The 20056-nt window shown below is 42.4% G+C and overlaps 1 protein-coding gene across 1 annotated transcript in view; it reads left to right on the forward strand.

Annotated features, from left to right (window-relative positions):
• The window catches only part of SEL1L3 (SEL1L family member 3), a 97327-nt gene that overhangs the window by 19137 nt on the left and 58134 nt on the right, over positions 1 to 20056 (forward strand). Inside the window, exons 3-9 of the mRNA XM_070506110.1 lie at positions 4730 to 4856; positions 6492 to 6613; positions 6958 to 7073; positions 9627 to 9685; positions 15701 to 15833; positions 17646 to 17778; positions 19272 to 19412. Of these exons, the coding sequence (XP_070362211.1) occupies positions 4730 to 4856; positions 6492 to 6613; positions 6958 to 7073; positions 9627 to 9685; positions 15701 to 15833; positions 17646 to 17778; positions 19272 to 19412 (831 nt within the window). The remainder of the gene's footprint in view (positions 1 to 4729; positions 4857 to 6491; positions 6614 to 6957; positions 7074 to 9626; positions 9686 to 15700; positions 15834 to 17645; positions 17779 to 19271; positions 19413 to 20056) is intronic.

A 20056-nucleotide genomic window follows, 5' to 3' on the forward strand; every position in this document is an offset into this window, starting at 1 on the left:
CTCTGAAAATATCAGTTTATGGAGTGAGACTATTCAAGTCAATGACGTAGTGATACCTTCTGTTATTATAGGAAGTCTATATTTGGCACGTTTAGGGGAAAAAAAAGACTGACTCCTTTTTTTCCCCCAGTTAATCATGGTAGTCGGAATTTTTCAGTAATAACACTAATTAATGCCTGGAGTCTGCATTGCCCTTTCTGATTTTCAAAGCACTTTTTCTGTGCGCATTGTCTCATTTAATCCTCATAATAGTCCCATGGGAAAGACAGAATTATTCTTGTCCTCTCTTTACAGAGGGGAAAACCAAGGCTCAGGGCGCTTCTTTAACTGGAGCCCAAGCTTCCTAATTCCTTCGACTTTGCTATGCTGCCTCTCCGAAATATGCTAATACGGTTCTAACCCAGGTTCTAAATTAGAAGCAATCCTCTTTTTTTGAGCTGGATTTTTACTGGTGTGAATCATCCTGTTTTCCTCACCCACTGGACTTTGTCTCTTTGAAGCAGATTGAACAGCCTCGGAGGCCCAGGATGGGGAGGCCTCGGAGTGTGGCTGGCTCCTTCTCCCCGCCTGCACGGAAATGCTCAGAGATGTCGTTCTCTTCTTTTTTAGCCAAAATGTAATCCATGTACCTAGTAAAAGATTCAGATAGTGTAAAAAGGTTTAGGGGGAAGAGTAAGTTCCCACCCACCCGAGCCTTCTAGTCCCTTCCCCCAGACAAACTGAGTAACACTGGTTTCTTGTGTGTCCTCTTCCAACACACATGGGAGGGTACCATAACTGTCCCGCTCTCATTAAGAGTACGGCAGAGATTTTTATACAGCAGTGCATGCTGCGAGACCTCCTTCTTTTCAATAGCTGCTTAGCATTCCTTTGCCTGACAGTCCATAATTTATTTAACCTGTCTCCTGCTGATGGTCGTGCAGGTCATTTCTAGCCTTTTCCAGTTAACAACAAGGTTTCACCGAACATGTTTGTACATGGATCTTTGTGCACCCGTATAAGTATGCTTGGAGGATAAATTACTAGGAGAGGAATTTATTTTATTTTTAAGACTCCTAGTATTGAATATTCCACAGACTTCCTTAGTAACCCACTTCACTGCCTAGTATCCTTTTGGGGGAAGTTCTGACCTAAATCATACTTGCTAGAAAATAGAGTTTTTGTTCTCAGGCTTTGGCTTTAAAGAAAATGAAACACCCTGTTGCCGCTGCCTGTTTAATGGCCTGTGTTTGGAAAGCGTTATTGAGTTACCTGCGCTCTAGCTATACTTCTCCAGGTTGGGAAAATCTTAGCTTCCTTTCCTCCAGGTTCCACTTACAGATTTATAGTCACTGTTATTCCTTGCATGAAGACCATCTCTCACTTCTCCAGAATGGGCTGAGGATCTCAGTGGCATCACTGTGGTGCGTTTGGAGTGCATCTGAGTACGGCTTTGTTACGTGGGGGTGACACCGTCCCCAGAACTGGTGTCTCTGTCAACTCAGCTGAACTGGAAAATGGGCTATGTGACCCCTACGCCACCCCACTCAGGGGTGCTGTTCGAAATACTTAACAATCCAGAAGAGGTGGGGGCCCCAGTCAGTCTCCCCGGGCGCTGGCCCTAGTGCTGAAACAGGATGATGCTGGAGGTCCCTGCTGAGCCAGGCTCTACCCTGAAGGAGGGGCGGCATGGATAGTAGGTCATGAGGCCTTGGAAGTTCGAGACAGCACCAATTATCTAACCAATATGGAGATATTTCAGTGTTTCAACCACCAGTATGGCCTCACAGGGGCGTGCCCGCTGCCCATCAGCCCTCGTTCTCTCTGGGAAGACTTGTGAGATGTGATGTGGTTTAATAAAAACCCAGTGGCTACAGAGTAGGGGACCAGGTTTGCATCATACTTGGGGCTTCTTATTAGCTCTACAACCTTCAACAAGACGCTAACACCTTTCTTGCCCCCAAATGAAAGAGTCTGCACCATATAATATCTAATGCTGCTTCTTGCTCTAAAATTTGGAGAAATAAAATAAGCGAGGGGGTGGGTTCCAAACTTGAACTATTTTCCTGGCGTTTTATGTTTGTGTCGTAATGATGCCTTCCCCCCCCCCGCCCCCCAGCTTCCTCATTCCAGATTAGGCAAAGAAATGGATTTGGGGGCAGGATCTGAAAGAAGAGTGACTATTGTTTGTATTAGACGGCACGGGGCACATTATAGAATTGTGGGAAGTTTTGGGTGAAAGAGAGGTTCAAATCCTGATTTGCCCACACTATATTCGTTTGTTCATTCATTCATTTATTCATGCACACATTCACTCACTAAATGTTTATGGAGCCTCTATCAAGTGTTGGGCACTGTTTTGGGCTCTGGGGATGGAATAATGAATAAAGTAACGTCCCTGCTTTCTTGGAGCTTACATTCTAGAGGAAATTGGGCAAGCCACTTAACCTCTTTGGACCTAAATTTTCCTACCTGTCAATTCTTCCATGGTGAATGGCATTGGTACTGTTCCTTCCCATTCTAGTGTCTATGGGAGCCATCACTAATGAACAATAGTGCTCCAAGCAGCCACAGTCAGTTACTAGGAAATAGCTCATATGTGATCCTGGGCTAGATGAATTCTAAAGTCCTTTCCTGCTCCAAAACTTCATTCTTATTAATTATTTCTAATTAAATGGGAAGACAATATTATACTGAGGGAAAATTGTAATAGAATTCAAAATCATAAAACTATCGAAGCTATGGATTTTACAAGAAAACCGCCATTGTTTTGGTTTTGTTGGATACAAAAAATATGTGTTTTTGTAGAATTATTTTAGATCACTGGGTCTTAGATTTTCCTTCCACAGTCTCCTGCTCAACCCTGCTTTACTTTGATCCCCTGATAAGGGAGAGGCTCATCAACATTCATTTTTAACTCCTTTCATTTTGGAAACCTCCTTTATGAAGGCTCCTTTGACTGGAGTCAGGTTGGGCAGAATCAAATCCTGCTTGTTTTATAAGTGTTTCTACTATACACTAGATAACTCAACAGCAGTCACTACCAGAAGGCCCCCCAGGGGGCTGACGTGGCCATCTGGTCTCTTATGTTCCACTCAACACGATGGAAGCCAAACCAAGGTTGGGCTGGTATCAACCTCTTGGTGAATTTTTTTCCCCAAATTCCAAACACATCCTTGCAGTATTTCCGTTTCCATTCCCCCTCCCTGCTCCCATAACAGACCAGCAAATCCAGTGTGCCCAAATTGAGCTCAAACTGCAAAGAAAAAAAGATTAGAAGTGTTTCCGTTAGAACTGATAGCTTCACTCTTTTGGATTTCCAAATGCATCTTTACCTACAACAAAGCAAGTAGATTTGTGGGCACTGGGGGAAATTTGGCTTCTTGAATTCTATTATAAACATGGGGGTCTGAGACTATGACAACTGTGCTCTCATGATTTCCAAGTTATAATGCATCAGAGGTACCTCTCTCTATAATAAAATATTTTCCCCAGTGGGGAACAAGAGCTGGTGTCCAGCATCCCAGGCTCCTATAATTTGTGCCAATATTGACATTTGATAACTTGCTCAGAAATCAACTCTTCCCTCTCCAAGAAGCCCCAGAAAATAGATTATTTCCACCATTTAATCGTGGACATTTAAACCAAGGAGCATTTTAAGAAAGAGAAAAATGATCTTTATTCCTAGGTTGAGCTCAGTGAATTCTTTTTTCTTTGAAGGGGGGTGGATATAGGAAATAAAAATTTAATATTGGCCTTGTTTAAAGCAGTAAGTATTAAATATAGATGAAATAACTCAGTTCCACCTTACGATTTGTTATGGACATGCCTCCTTTCTGTAGCCACAGAATTCTTCCACATTTGCAAACTACAGTGGAAGGCTCCCTGGTTTGAAGGGATATGGTTAGTAATTTTTGCAGAGGGTGATGTGTTGAATATTGCGGAAAGTCTGTACAGAAGAAAGAAACTGCAAGGTGAAGAGCATGGATTCTGAAACCAACCTGCCTGAGTTTGAATCCCAGGTCCAGCTTATATTATTATAATCTCCAAGGTTCAGTTTTTTCATCTGATAAATGGGGATACTAACAGAACTTCTTTCGTAAGTTGTAAAATTAAACAAGATTATTCCTGAAATGTGCTTAGCATGTTTCCTGGCATATTTTCAGTGTTAAATAAATGTTAGTTACTATTTTGGCAGCTGTGCATCTATTTTCTCATCTGTAGACTGGGGACAATGATGAGGATTAAGTGAATTTATATGTATATTTATAATTATTAAATATTATTTTTTTACAGCAGTGTGGACCAGAGTGAGTGCTGCTGAAATGATAACCTACTGTTATTACGCAAATTCAAAATGCTTTCCTTAATGTTAGAAGGGCAGTATATAAAATGATTAAGCACCAAGGACCTGAGCTGCAAACTTGAAATTTGGCTCCACCGCTTATTAGCTCTGTGACCTTAGGCGAGTTGTTTTATGTCTCCATGCCTCGGGCTTTTCGTCTGTAGAATGGAGCTAATGATAGATCTCCTTAATAGGGTTGTTATGAAAACTAATTGAGATAGCTCGGTAAAGTGCTTCGCAGATGCCTGGCATATATTCCATGTTCAATAAATGTTTGCTAATAGTTTCAGAGTATTTCATTTAAATATTTGATTGGTGCTAGGCAGAGGGTTCTAGAAAGAATGTGATTTGGGAAGCAATGCTTTTCTGGAGATAATTGAAAGGCAGCCATCTTGCTGTTTGCAGATGTGGTCACCCTCCTGGGCTTTCTCTATGCTTCCAGTGGAGAAAACACAGGCATTGTGAAGAAGTTCCCGAGGTTTCTGAACCGAGAGCTGGAAGCCACCCGACGCCAGCGGATAGATTACCCAGTGTAAGAACGGGCAGATGATGCGGGCTGGTGGGCGGTGCCCTTTTTATCTGAGGACAGAGCAGGCTAGTGGAACCCCTTAGGAGGAACACCTTTGTAACATGCTTTGGAAAAATATTGAGATCTACAGAACTTAGGCAGAATCTGTGGACCTGAAAACTTCAGAGTATTCTTCAATTATTCTTGCACTGTGCTTTCCTCACTTTGCCTCACACTTCACATGTTGGTCCCAGGAAGGACATGAGGAGGGGAGGAAGGTGCTGGAGCCTGGCCTCGCCGGGTTTCAGGTGCAGCCAGCCACAGCCAGCACAGATTGCAGCCTTTGCTTTGACTTTTCTTTCTTGGAAGATTGGATGAGCTGCTTAAAAATCTCACAACTTCTGATCTTCTCCATTGATTTCAGCAAAACCCAGATATATTTTTTTCCTTCTGCTGAATTGAAGATGCTGAAAATGGTTCCTGGTTCACCTCACACTGGATGGATTTAGCAGAGTGATTTAATTCTTCCCATGCTGCTGGCTGTAGAAAGATCTTGAGTCACTTTACTGAGCGTATGTTCTTGCTAAGCTTCCTTGTAATAACTTATCTTCATGAGCTTGCTCAGCTGGGTGGGTCAGGAGGGAGCTGTGTGACACCATCTGCTGGCATATCTTACCACTGATTTGGAGGCCAGATTATAAAACCCAGAATATTCTAAAGGACTTGTTTGGATGTATCCCCAAAAAACCTGGGGCCACTGCCACTTTAACCCAAACTGTGAATTGCTTGCTGGGATAATGAGAGAACTCTATATATTTATTTTGACCTGGATTCCTGTTTCATGTGCAAAATGCAATTATTCCCAGCTCCTCTTCTTTGAACTGTTGGTCCCTAGCACTCTGTGTGGCAGCAAGCAAGTGTCCAGCAAATATTTGCTGAATGATTGATGGATCACATATCCTGGCTAAATGTGCCCTAGTTAAGTTGACTACTGTGATTTTATCCTCACTTCACAAATCACAGATGTACAATATTTTTTCCCACAAAAATAGCCCCAGTCCAGAAATGGAACAATTAGATTAGATGTTCCATATTGGTCAGCCAGAACTGTGTTACCGAACAACCTAATGTGTGCATTAAAATAGGAGCTGTGTGTCCCAATTAGCATATAGTGATGCCATTTGCAGATTATGACATTTCTCTACCTTCAGGCTTTTATCTTTGAAAGAAACAAAATTGCTCAAAAAGCCCTAATTATGTTTTTTCTTTTAATCATTGAGATTAGAATAACTTCTTTTCAAATCACCTCTTATTAAAATCCAGATTTTTATTCCATGTCTGGCTTTATAAGACTTAATCAAGAATTCCAATGGCAGGCATGTGAGATTCTCAAAGAGGCACAGAAACAGAGTTTTTGGTGCAAGGTAGAATGTCTGCCAGTTTTGTACAATGATGCTTAACTCGTGTCTTTTGCAGTTACTATAACCACCTCCTTTGTCTCAAAAATCAAGCCTTGCAAGCTGATCTCTCATGATGAACATGAAGGCAAATTCGTCCCTTCATTGGAAAGAAAGCAATTTACTTGGTCATTGTTAACTGTAATTACCTGTTCTTAGATGATATCAATCTGCCGAATTTTTTTTCCCCTCTTTCTTACAGGTTTACTGTTTCATTGTGGCTTTATTTACTCCATTATTGCAAGGCCAATCTCTGTGGAATTCTGTACTTTGTTGATTCTAATGAGATGTACGGCACACCCTCTGTATTTCTTACCGAAGAGGGTAAGTACGAAAAAGAACCTTTACAACGATGTTGTAATTTTCTTGTGCTCTGTCTATTGGCAGGTACGTCTGTCTAGAGTAAGGAAGATATTGTCAACGTGGCAGTTCAGTGATAATGATGGTTTTCAAATGTGGGCTTCAGGTTGAACTTTTTTTCTGGAAGCTTAAAACAAATGTCTTCTTTACAAAGGAATGTACTTACTTATATGTTCTTTTGTTTTTGTTTGAAGAAGATACATGACGTGGTCTGGTAGCTTCTTAGGATAATTGTTGAAAAGGTGTAGCCACTTCATTCCCTCCTAAGTATTTTTTGTCATTTTCATGAGCTTTAATTTTCCTTTTAGGCCACTTGCATATTCAAATGCATCTAGACAAAGGAGAAGACCTCGCTGTAAAAACTAAATTCACCGTACCTTTGAAGGAGTGGTTTAGACTGGATATCTCTTTTAACGGAGGCCAGGTATCTGTATGCATGCTCCAGCACGAATCATACCAGCATCAACACTTAATGTTAAGCATTGCTATAAAGTCAGGGAGCAAGAAAATCTGTAAAAGCAAATTTGTGGTAAATGATGAACTCTTTACAGCTATACACTTTTTCCGTCAAACTTTTATAGCTGTAAGTTTAAATCATAAGAATTCCATCCCATTTAATTAACTTTTAAACTGCTTCTTGCGACCATATTGTGAATGAGTAAATAATATAGCCAGCTATGTAGCTGCAATTATCTGAGCAATTCAGCCCTTTTCCCTCAGGGAGACAGGCCTTGTGGAGATAAATGTTAAAATAGCATTGGCCATGTTTATGTAGTGTTATCAGATCTACAACTTATTTTTACAGGAAATTTAGTGGTTAGTTCAGCCAAGAAATGGTTTGACTGTTTTTGGCAGTTGAAACAATTGCTTATGTTTGGCTTTAAACAGACGAACAATAATCAAGAAACGTAAGTGATAATTCTGGTGGGACGGAAGGTCTTTATCTACTTCATACTATAAAACACTGCACAGAACTGTTCCAGACTCTCATAGCACAGATTTTATGGATTATGGCAAATCTGTTGTTATAATGGAATACAATTCCATTTCTCAGCATCCACGATGCCAGGATGCTGCTATTTTTCTGGTTGCTTTATTTTCTCATCAGCTTTTCTTATTGATTTGTGATTTTCCGGTAAGAAAACTAAAAGAGATGTTTTGTTTGTCTTGTGTATTAGATGATACACAGACTTCCTCAGTGGTTAGGTTTATCACATTTCCTTTTTCTGAAGGGAAGAGAAATCAGGTCAGTCCTTGTTGCTTTCCTGAGAAGAGTCTGGGAAATGTTAGCTGGGGTGTTTTATATGTTTGTTTGTTTCCTGAAAGATGTTCGGTGACGTAGCTGTGGTCCACATTTTAGCTTCTCGTTTATGTGAGGGTTAAGATGGCGTTATAGTTGGGTTACTGCTTTCTCCTAAGGAGAAGGTCAGCTCAGAGCTGTGTATCACTTAGGCAGGTATCAAATCATCAGAGCAAATCACAGATCTTAGTTTATACCTGCTGTATGCAAGGCAGTTCACTGAAGGAGCTTATAGATTACTTATGGAAGTAACATTAAGCAGGTGAAGGGATGTTGTAAGGTGAGCTTAATTGCCAAATGAGTCATATTGGCTCAGAGGAGACAGCACTTTGAGCTGGGATGCTCAGGGAAGGTTTCAAAGAGAAGATTCCTCTGGATGGGCAGAATCGAAATGGAGAAGAGAAGAAGGGGCATTTTAGCACATCACTGGGGATTAGCACATCAGTCAGTTAGACTGGAGCAGGAATTTGGGGGCTGCAGAAAATTAAGAGAAGAAAACAATTTCTTTATGACTAGAATGTGGAGAATCTTGAGTATCTTGGAATTTAGATTTCTACTTGCAAGGCAGCAGGGCTTCATGGAAGATATTTTAGCAGAAGAAGAGTAAATCAAAGTAGTCCTTTAATTAAAGAGATGAATTTAACAGCAGAGTTCATGGGGTAAAGCAGAAGAAGAGAATTAGGAAGACCAGATAGGGTAGAAAGAAAAAAGAAGTCTGTGTGTATGTATGTATATAATATATTCTTTTTCTTTTTCAGTAGACTTTTTCCATTTGTCCTTCTTTCTTTCCATCCCAACTGGTCTTCCCAATATATATATAAGTTCCAAAACAAAATTTATTGTTTTTCTATACAAAATCCTCCTCAGTGGCGGGACCACCATACTTATTGCTTTGACTCAGTGGACTTAAAATAAATGATTGGTTTAGAGAAACAGCGGGTTTGAGTCCTTTTCTTCTCTGAACCCACATGTTGTCTATGGCTGCGCTGGATGGTTTCATGGGTGAGCTTGTTTTTCACAGACACAGTGTTGTAGACACATCTTCGAGAATCTAGTTGGGCCAGCACATGTTTCCTAAACGCTTGCTCTGTGCTAGCATTTGGAGACTAAAAGGAGCCCTTTAACTCCAGGAGCTTATGTTGTAGTCCAGTACCTGAGAAGAACACATGTGACAGCTAACAACACTCACCACAAAACCATTGTCACTGTTAAAATGACAGTGAGGATTCTCAGTGCTTAGAGAAGGAGGGTGGGAAACAGTCGTGCGTGAAGAACATTCAGCATCGAGCTCGTTTTCCCCCTAAGGCTCTCACGGAGTCAGAGCAAAATTTCAAAAACTCCTTGTCGTATCTTACACATTTCCTTGTCTTTCTATGCAACAAGGTTTTAAGCACAATACGCCAAATGAACCTTTGGCTTGACATTTGAAAGTATCTGAAACCCATTGGGGGAAACTGCATTATAGATCTTTCCTACCATGTCAAGTCATTTGGAGAAATCAAATTTCTTAAGTTTTAAAATATACACAGGGCTAGTAAACTGTTCCTTTTATTTTTGCAGAAATTGATCAGGTGAAAAACTCTGCAGCACATTTTATGAGTAATTTATACCCAGACCTGAATTTATGATGTGGGGCATTGAGGTGTAACTGATCCTTGTGTATCTCTCCCAACATAGATAGCAGTGACCACCAGCATTGGACAGGATTTGAAAAGTTACCATAATCAGACCATTAGGTAAGTGTGATCTTTCTTTTTATTGAAAAATTTTGCTGAATGAGGGTCAAGGAATCTTCATGCTTTAGCCCGCAACCCTAACGTTATTCCCAAAGCTCCTTAATCAGCTTTTCCAAGCGTGGCCTGCAGCTAGTCCGCCCTATAGCTAGTCTTTGTACTTTCTTTTCTTTTACTATCCACAAACTCTCCCTGTTTCCCCCACAACATGTTTTCTAAGTAAGAGAAACTAATCCTCTCTCCAGATCTCATTGTAAATTCTTCCTTTCGTGGCACTTTATATAATTTATTTTCTTTGAAAATTATCTTCCACAAAGGATTCTGAAAAATAAATCAGAGTATTAATGTTGCTTATTGAGAATGATCAGTAACTTTGGCCTAGAATAAAACATAAAAGCAGACAGTCTTCATATTTATGTTGATAATCTAAATTTGAAATGTATGCAACTATTGATATTGGTATAACTTTTCATCTTTATGTAACCATTCCCTACAAGAGTTACAGAAACTGAGAATTGGGTCTCTTGCCTTGTATTTCATAATTTTTTAATTTGCTTCGACATCCCTGTGTTATAGGGGGTTCTATGGTGGCAGAACCATGGGGCAATCTTCTTTAGGAACTCAGGATACCACATCAGAGCTTGGTAATATGTATATAATCCAACACTTAAGAGTAAGTCTAAAGGACAGAAACATAAATTGCCAGCTTTGTATGTATGATTTAAATCAATGTATCAGGACTGTTGGGCATGTTGGCTAGGGGATTTGCTCCTCCATCCTTCAGTCATTCCACTACACCAAGCAGAAAGCTGCCGCTCCAGACAGGCTCCGTTCACTCAGAGTCCCCACACAATCCACATTTTCTTGAAAACCAATTATTAAAGGAAGGAAAGCAAAGAGAGAAGGAGACATTGGGACAAAGGGGCATATGCTATGGGTTTTTTTTTTTTTTTCACCATTCCTGTTTACATTTAAGTCAAACTGATTTCTTTTATGCCCTGGGTATGTAGAACAATGCTTATTTTCACAGCCGGATTAAAGGATTAGAGTTATATAGAAAGGCTAAAGCAGTGTTATTCCTTAGCCTGCAAAGACAAGGTCAGGCGTGACGTGATAGCTGTATTGTAGCATAGAGGCTGGGGCCGAAGCACGGAGCAGAAGTCTTAAAGCTCACCAGGCGGATTTAGACCAGTCAGGAAGAATTCAACAGCTATGAGTTTTGTTATGTAACAGGTGGCCGTGGGCTCTCTGAAGAGTTCAAGAATAGGAAAGGCCTGGGAATTCTCTTTGGAGAAACAGATGATATGTGGCTCCTTTGGAAATCTCTTATCTGCAAGGAAGTCCTGAGAAATTAAGGGTTTGCATTTCAGAACGTGAAATCTAAAATAATGCCTTCCTCTTTCTCCCCTGACACCCACCTCCGACTCCGGGATGTTTTTGACAACTGATTGAATTTCATAGGCTCTTTCTTATTTTCCATGTAAGAGCTTCCTTTCCTCTGAAATCCCAGAAATCTGGATGCTGACAGGAGTGAGTTGTAGATGAGAGACCACAGTGTGATCCAGGGCTGGGACCAGTCTGGGGCGAGAGAGGCATGTGCTTTCTACATGAAGTTTAAGGAGGCATCAGATAAATTCAGTAATTGTATGAGTTTCCTAGAGCTGCTGGAACAAAGTACCACAAACTGACTGGCTGTAACAACAGAAATTTATTGCCTCTTAGTTCTAGAGGATAGAGGCTGAGAGCAAGGGCTCGGCAGGGCCGTGCTCCCTCTGAAGGCTCCGGGAAGGACCTGTTCTAGGCTTCTCTCTCCAGCTTCTGAGAGTCCCCTAGCCTGTGGCAGTGTAACTCCAGTCTTCACATGGGGTTCTCCCTGTGCGAGTGTCTGTCTTTGTCCAGATTTGCCCTGATCGTAAGGATACCAGTCATACTGGGTTAAGGGCCCACCCTATTCTAGTATGGCCTCATCTGAATTAATTATATCTGCAATGACCCTATTTCCAGATAAGATCCCATTATGCAGTTCTGGGGGTTCGGACTTCAGTATATGAATTTTGCAGGGGGGGAGGGGGGACAGTTTAACTCATAACAGTAATCATGAGAAATTGCATTTGGATATAAGCTTTTTAAAAATCAAAATTAATGCAAAGAATCCACGATGAACAAAATGTCAAAATGTTAAGAAAAGACAAAATCGGTGTAGTCATATAAGATTCCAAAGATCAGACCGATTTTCAGGTACATACCAGTTCAACATCCCAGTGAAAACACAGAAAACTCACCCGGTGATATCGGCAGTCCCCAGATACCGGCAGTCCCCAGACCCAAGGGTGCCCCTCACCCCCACCTCAGTGGTCCTGCCGTCCTCCCAGGCTCTCCTCCAGCATTTAGAACAACCAAAGAGTTAATGCCAGGTCCACTAGGGATTCCTGTGGTCAGATATCTGGAATCCCGCTTTCAGAGTGGGCCAAGCCAGTGAACTAAACATCAGATATTTCAGATGGTTATCGGTGTTCCAGGGAAAGCCTCTCAACGTTCCTTTTTATTTGTTCCTGTCATGTAAACACAATGGTAGCTGTTATCCCACAAATGTGGGGTGGGAAGATCAGTCATTAAGTGCTCAGAAGTGCAGTGCCACACACGAATGAAAGGCTGTCAGTACCGCTCGGTGACAGGCCACAGCTGCAGACCTGTATAGTGTTGGATTCCTTCGTCTATCCAGTACACCTTCAGTCATCCAACATGCCTACCACATGCCAGACATGCTGCCGGACTCTGGGAATAAAATGCTGAACAGAAAGAATACAGTCAGTCCCTGCCTTCATGGAGCTAAAAACATCTCGTAGGGGAGACAGATCTTAAACGAGGAAATTCACAAATAAGTTTAAAATTGCAAATCGTGCTGAATGCTGGGAAGGAAATGAATAAAGTGACTTGAAGGGATAACAGGGGTCAGAATTCAGAGCAGGTATTGGGGAAGTGAGTCAAAGATGAGAATTACTCTGAGAGGTGAGGGTGGCAGCTAATTTGAGTCTCTAAGTTCGCCTACTGGAGAAGCCGGGAGCTGGAGCTATTTCCAGTTGTGAGTGAGGCCTATTTGAGAACGCTGGGTGATTCTTCCGTAATAAACCAGGGCGCTCTCCTGTGTCCAGATGAGAGTAAAGATGGTTTGCCAGCACGTCTGAGATTTTCGAAAGGGAAAGCTTTTATCTCAGCGAAATTGATGGCTATCAAACAAGGCCCAGTGCAAGGAATCTCTTACAATATTTGTGCAGCCACTGAGAATTTTAGAGGAGAAAAATGTGGAGGCTCCCATGTGGATGGAGGCCAAATTGGAGAGCGCTCCTATTTCATTGTATTATAATAATGATAAAAACCAAAAATATTACAGTCCACTACTATAGGAACCAAGGACTTTATTGATTAGTAGAAGAAGTCTATTAAAGCGAAGATCCATAAAAAAATACTTATGCAAACATTTTATTTTACTTAAAAAAATGGAAATGTACGTTCATTTGCCAGTCTTTCCAGGTAGGGCCTTTCCTTTGAGTATGAATCTACTGATGAAAGTGCCCTGTCGTCTTTCTTGCATAAACAGCACCCAATTTCTGTTTCTTCCAAATGAAAACAAACACACTTGTGAAATAGCAGAATCCTTCTAGATTTCCTCAATTTCTTTTTCCAACCTTTTACGGTTGTCTTAATTCCACAACAACTTTTTTAGTAGCCATTCTTTTCTGAGTTTACCCAAAATATCCAACTTAATTTTTATAGAATGAACGACTCTTTCTTCTCCATCCATATTTTATTGGATAACGTAATATTTAATTGAGTTGTATGGTCACAATGACCGTGCAGTTGGTATTAACAGGTTTGGGAAGGAACACGTTACTCTTACTAAGCATGCAACTCAAGAGATGGCAGCAATGTCCTACAGTGGATTAAGTTACTATTAATAACCATAGTTAACAGTTATGGTGCCTACTATGTGCTAGGCACTGTTCTAAATGCTTTGTTTAAATATTAGTTCATTTAATCCTCACAACAACCCTGTAGGTCGGTGCTATTATTATCTCTATTTAAAAAGTGTGGAGACTAGGTCTCTGGAGAGTCGCCTCCAGCCGGCGAGCATCCAGCGTGTTATGGGGAGGGGCTATCGGGTGAGCTGTTGGGTGGGTGAGCAGAGGCCTGTGAAGGGGGCTTCTACTGCAGAAGCATTGTGCTGAACCCACTGCGTGCCAGGTATTGTCTCATGGGGGTGGTTGGAATGTTCGAGCCTTTCTAAGGTCTTGAAAAACAGAATCAGTTCACAGCTCTCGGAGATAATAACTTTGTGATCTCAGCTGAAAAAAGAGAGAAAAAGGGGCTCTCTTCTCATGGCCCTTCAAGCCTGAGATTCTGGAAAGAAAAGTATCAGGAGATGAAGCACTTCTTTTCCATTTTAGTTGCTTTCACCTAAGGCTGATCTCTTAGTGTTCGCTGTTACTGCCGTCAGTGATGTTGTCAGAGTGCTCATCTCTCCACCTTTTGTCTTCCTCTCCAGCCACGTGCCCCTGCTGGGGGTCGGGTTCCTCGCTAACAGTCAGTCCATCTCCTCTCCTGGGATGACCCCGGGTTGCTTGGCTTCTCTGATCCAACCGCTGGTAGCTTGCTCTGTCCCCGTTGGCGTCACCCTGGCCTATCGCTCTCGTGGCTCGCCAGCTCCTGGCGGCTTGCCTGACAGTTTGTTCTCTTTCCTTCTGCTTCCATCTGCCCTCTGCGCTCCCTGGCTCTTTCCTCTTTGCCTGTTTCTCACTTGATGCCTGGCTTGACCCCTCCTTGCTGTTCACATATGCTCTGATCGCACCTTGCCCACCCATTCCTATTTTAATTTTTGAATAGGTAGGAAATGCACATGGTTTAAAAAATCAAATCTACATGAAAAGATACACAGTTAGATGCCTTGCTCCCAGCTCTGCCCCATCTAGTCTGTCCCCTACCCCCCACGCCACAGGGAAACACTTTTATTAGTTTCTTGTATATACTTCTAGAATTTTTCTAATGCAAATACCAAAAAAAAAAAAAAAAAAGAACAAAAGCAAACCATTCTTCTTTGTATTGGCTGAAAAATATACTCTTTGTTCTGCACTTTCATTTTACTTTTTTTCACTTAACAATGTATTTTGGAGATTTTTCCAGGTCAGTGCACAGCCCTCTTTTCCCTCTTTTAAAGCCGTATGGTAAAAAAGCTGACATCCAAGGCCCATTGGATGGATGTGGGCAAGTCCTCACTGACAGGCGCCTGGGCTTTCCAGTCTTTGGTGAATAGCAATAATGCTGCAAGGAGCAACTATGTGTATTTTATTCATGCCAACCCATGTTTTTCCTCCATTTTCTTTCCTGAGCCTTCAAGTCTTTCAGGGCAAAATAGAATTCGCGAGCATCACCTGTGCTGACCTCTGCTCTTTGACCAAGCCTTTGACCTTTCTGTGGCCTCTTCCTCCTGACTCTGAATTTTACCTCAGTTCTTATCTAATAAGATATGTTTTTAGTTTTCCTCCGCAGCCACCTTCTATCCATTCAATGGATAGAAGTTTTTTTTTCCTTTTAGAGCAAAATACTTCCGATTAAGACCGTCAATTCCAAATAATTCCAGTGATTCCAAACAATTTCATCAATATCAATAGCCAGCATGTATTAGTATTTGTGGTGAGCCAGGAGCTCTGATAGGCGCTGTACATCTTTAGAGTTCACTTAATCCTTTTAACAATCCAGTAAGTGAGGAGCTCATTTACTAATGAGAAAACTCAGTCTCAGAGAGGTTAAGTGACTGGTCTAAAGTCACACAGCTGGTAAGTGGCAGAGCTGGGATCCTAACCCAAGTCCACCTGACCCCACTGTGGTCTCATCTGCTAGAACTCAGAGTGAAGAGCTTGCGGAAATTTGGGATTTTAAGTCAAAGGAGGGTTGATAAAAGAGTCTCTTTTTAAAAAATCTGGTTCAGCCTCAGAGCTCTCTTAATCCTTTGTTCTTCTCCAGCTTCCGGGAGGATTTCTATTATAATGACACCGATGGGTATTTCATTGTTGGAGGGAGCAGGTATGTGGCCGGCATTGAAGGGTTTTTCGGACCCCTGAAGTACTACCGCCTCCGCTCTCTGCACCCTGCGCAGGTGAGCCCCAGGGATCCATGGGAAATTTTTGGGTGCTCGTGGGTGATGGGCGGGTGGCTCAGGGGCATGTGAAACCCAGTATAAACAAAAGATTTATCCAAGCTGGACCTCACATCGGCTCTGTCATCAAACATAATTGATATTGAGGCTTTTCCCCCAGCAAATGCAATAATAGATTTCTGTTAACGTTTGGTTTATTTAGTACTCATAAAATGGAAACCATTTACTTCCTCTGTTTTAATAACCACTAGTTTAATTGTAGAGTAGATTTTTATCAGGCTGTTGCCTATCCAGTGATTAAGCTAATGAAAGGAGAGAATCTTAGTTATTTGGTAAAGCTTCTTTTATATGCTATTATTTAGAGCATCAGAAGAGAAGACGCTCTAGAAGATTAGAGTCCTGGTTCCTTTTGCTGCTCTTCTCTGAAGCGGGCCTTTGGCTCACGCTGGGCTGGGAGGGCTGCGGCTGTAGAGGTCACAGAGGGCTTTGTATTCAGAACTGCGTCTCCTGCACCGTGGTTCTCACATCCAGCCCACCCACAGATGGAACTGTCCAGTTCTCCAGGCCAGCTCCAGCAGGGTGGTGCTGGGGGGAGAGAGTTTCCCCACAAGGGGGCCTTCACGGCGGCCGTTTTTTCTGCCTTGGTAAGGAGATCACCAGATTTCTGAACAAGGAGCATTCTCTCATTCCCTGGGCCCTGTGGGGTTTGTTCTGGGAAAAGCGGGAGTCACTAGGCGAAGTCAATTAGGAAAAGTGGGCAGCCCTACCACCCATGGGTGCGCCTTAGAGTCCCTATCGAGAGACCTCCAAGAAAAGGAAGGAAATGAAATTCGTTTATTCATTTATACAGCAAATGCTTATTATTCACCAAGATGAATTAAGATGGTAGCTTACAAACTTTTTTTTGAAGTTGGTCCACAATAAGAAATGTATTTAATATCATGAACAGAACATGCATATGCATACATATGCACATAATATACGGGGACACATACACTCACATGTATGTGTGCATATATATATAACACAAAGCTGAAACCAAAATTGTACTAAGAATACGTACCCTTGCTGTGTTCAATGCAGTCTGATATTTTGTGTTCTGCTTTGTAAAAAAAAAAAATCACTGCTGGTTACAACCCACTGAAATAATTTCATTACCCTCCAATGGGTCACAACCTGCATTCTGAAAACCACAGAGTTGAGATCAGGTCTCTGTTCTTCAGGAGCTCCCTGTCTGGACCTTAAACAGATAAGTCATGAAAGACTGCAGTGCCCGCTTTAATTCAGATGTGAGCACAGCGTTTGGGGGTGCAGAGGCAGGAGCGTCCGCGCTGGAACACTCCTGAGGGTGGGGTGGGCTGTTAGGGAAACTGAAGCAGCGACCTGGATCTGGCTCTTGGAGGTTGAGTAGGAGGCGGCCAAGCAGAAGAAGATGGGAGGAGCTGGCAGGCAGCAGGCACAGCACCGGTGGACTTGGCGTCCCCTTGGGAACTGGAGAGGAGATGAATGTGATTTTCTGGGGATGGGCTGCAGTGGAGGGAAAGGAGAGAGTGGAGCCTGGTCTCTGGGAAAGCCTGACATTTAAGAAGCTCTTTAGAGGAGAAGATGCCACAAAAAGAAGCTAGAGGGAACTAGCCTGTCCTTGAATTCCTAGTAACACCCTTGCTTTGCGAATCCAGAGTGGATGACCTGTGCACAAATAAGCCACCTGGTGATGTCAGTGGGAGAAGGAAATAACCCGAACGCAGCCTTTGTAGGTATCCATGGGGGTTTGACGACAATCGTTCAGTCGGTTTTCTTGCCTTCTTGTAGATTTCTAATCCCCTCCTTGAGAAGCAACTTGCTGAACAAATCAAGTTATATTATGAAAGATGTGCAGAAGTTCAAGAAATAGTGTCTGTGTATGCATCCACGGTACAGCAAGGGGGCCGGAGACAAGAAGCATGTAAGTATTGAGCAGTTTTTAGCTCAGTGCATTGGTATTGAAACATGTTTGGCTTCTTTCTAACGGGGTTAAAATAGAACATGTATGACTTGGCCAATGGGGACACTTGTGACTGTGAGCCCTCCACAGATGGATGCAAGTGAAAGGGTGCACTCCACCTGGATTCCAACAAGACCAGCAGCTGAAAGGAACCCGAACCTGCTTCGTAGCTTTGACTATCTGTAATTTAGTTTAAGAATACAAATGAGAGTGTTTTGAGTCTCGCATTGCATTATTCCCATTCATAATGGGATCTTAGGCCAGTCTAAGAAAATAAAAATGAATTGGAAAATAAATTAATCATTAGAAATGTTTCCCCATCCGTGCACTTTTGTCTTGGGCCATTAATATCTGAATATTAGCTTTCAGAAATGTTGAACAATGACTTTGTTGTTGGGGGCTCAGTTTTATTTTTCAAATCCTTGAAATTGACTCATTCTGGAAGACATCGGTAATTTTCAACCAAAGGAATGAAATTCAGGTAGATTGCTTTCGTGCCTGCTCATATTTGCCTGGACATCCTTTCACTTCAAACTTGGTCCTGTCTTGTCTTCCAGCTTGGATCTAGCACTCGTAAATTTCTCTGTGCTATAGATCTTCTTGCTTGATATAGTGGCACTAGAGTTAGTCACATATGTTCCTTCTGGAAGAGAAATTCCTGTGAGGCCTTTACCATCAGCAAAAGTAAATTGAGTATTTCAGTCCTGCCCACATATCTCACCATCCCCAGAGCCTAACTTCCCGTTCCAGGCCTTGGTGGATGGATGCATCTCGAACATACCCTAGTCCGATGGGTTCACGTAAAACTGTCCCAGGCAATAATTACAGATGGTGACAGGTAAGTGTGGAAAGGCAGAACTTCTACAATTCAGTTTAAAAATAGGCTCTACTGGTCCCCAGCTGCTACTCTCACCATTGAATCATCCAGAAAATACTATGTGTCAGAAGAGGGGGAAGATTTATGGGAATAGTAATGTCCCAAACAGGCAAAAAACCGATTTTGATAACTGATGTAATTTCAGGAGAGATTCGCAGAGTTGGGAGGCCAGCCTTGCATGCTGATCTGTTTGGTGGCACTGGGAAGATTTTCCAAACATCTTGTACTGCCTTCGCTCCCTGGGGATCCTTGGGCTTTGCTCCTTAACTCACATTGCCAACAAAATGGCCTAGATATTGGCCTCCTGGGGACTCATCTGAGGCCAGCTGCTTATTCTGTAGAATTATTCAACAGCCATCAGCAACTTTGGCACATTTCCCTTGGCCTCGGCTTTGAATTTGTGACCTCGAGGCAAAGGCATCGTAGCTAATTTCACATCCCGAATGCACCCAAACAACATCCAGCAACGTTAATTCTCACCTCTTCTTTCTAGTTCCTCCCAGGCAGAAGGGATTTAGAGAAGTGACACTTGCTCTCTGCTAAGAGGAGTGGCAGCTTGTGCTTCCCTTTCCTGTAGGTGACCTCCAGAACTCCTACCTGGACCTGAAGCGCAGGTATGGGAGCCCGTCGACGTGCAGAGCCTTCCCCTGGGAGAGGGAGCTGAAAGAGAAGCACCCCAGCTTGTTCCAGGCCTTGCTGGAGATGGAGTCGTTGACTGGTAATTGTGTCTTTGCCTCGCTTCCGGACGTTAGTTAGGAAGGCTCCTGTTTTTCCTCTATTTCGCTCACCCTCTTTGGTGACTTGTGCCTCCAAGTTATTTTAACCCTAGTGTTCTAGCTTAATTTCGGATTTAAATTCTACCCTTGTATGTCCACAACTTTCGATATATCTGTGTGCATTTCCAATGCTAAATGCAAAAACTTCAATTTAGGAGTTGCTCGAGCAATTCTTTATTTAAAACCCAGGCCACAAATGAACAGCCCACAGCCGGAGCTGGCCCCCAGATGCAGTTGGTTTGACACCTACGTTGTTGTCATTTTTTAAAAAAATCAGTTACCAGTATCAAAAAACTTGCGTAAAAATGCGTATTTCTAGCTTTTCGCGAAAAATGCAAAGATCTGGCAGTGCTGGGCCTCACTCTGACATGGCAGCGATCCTGGAGGTGAGTGGTCGGCACAGGCACGCTCTGTCCGTCCGCAGCCTCTCCTCTCGCTTTCAGCACCTCCTGCCTGTTCATTCATGGACCTGACCTGCCTGGGCAATGGGCACTTGAACTGGAGACCCCTGCTTTGAACTACGCTTTAAGCAGCATCTCAGGAGTCTGTGTGTACTTCCCAAGTGTGGCCAGCTTCTCCTTAAGCC

This window comes from Equus asinus, chromosome 3, assembly GCF_041296235.1.
Source record: "Equus asinus isolate D_3611 breed Donkey chromosome 3, EquAss-T2T_v2, whole genome shotgun sequence".
Classification (NCBI taxonomy): Eukaryota; Metazoa; Chordata; class Mammalia; order Perissodactyla; family Equidae; genus Equus; species Equus asinus.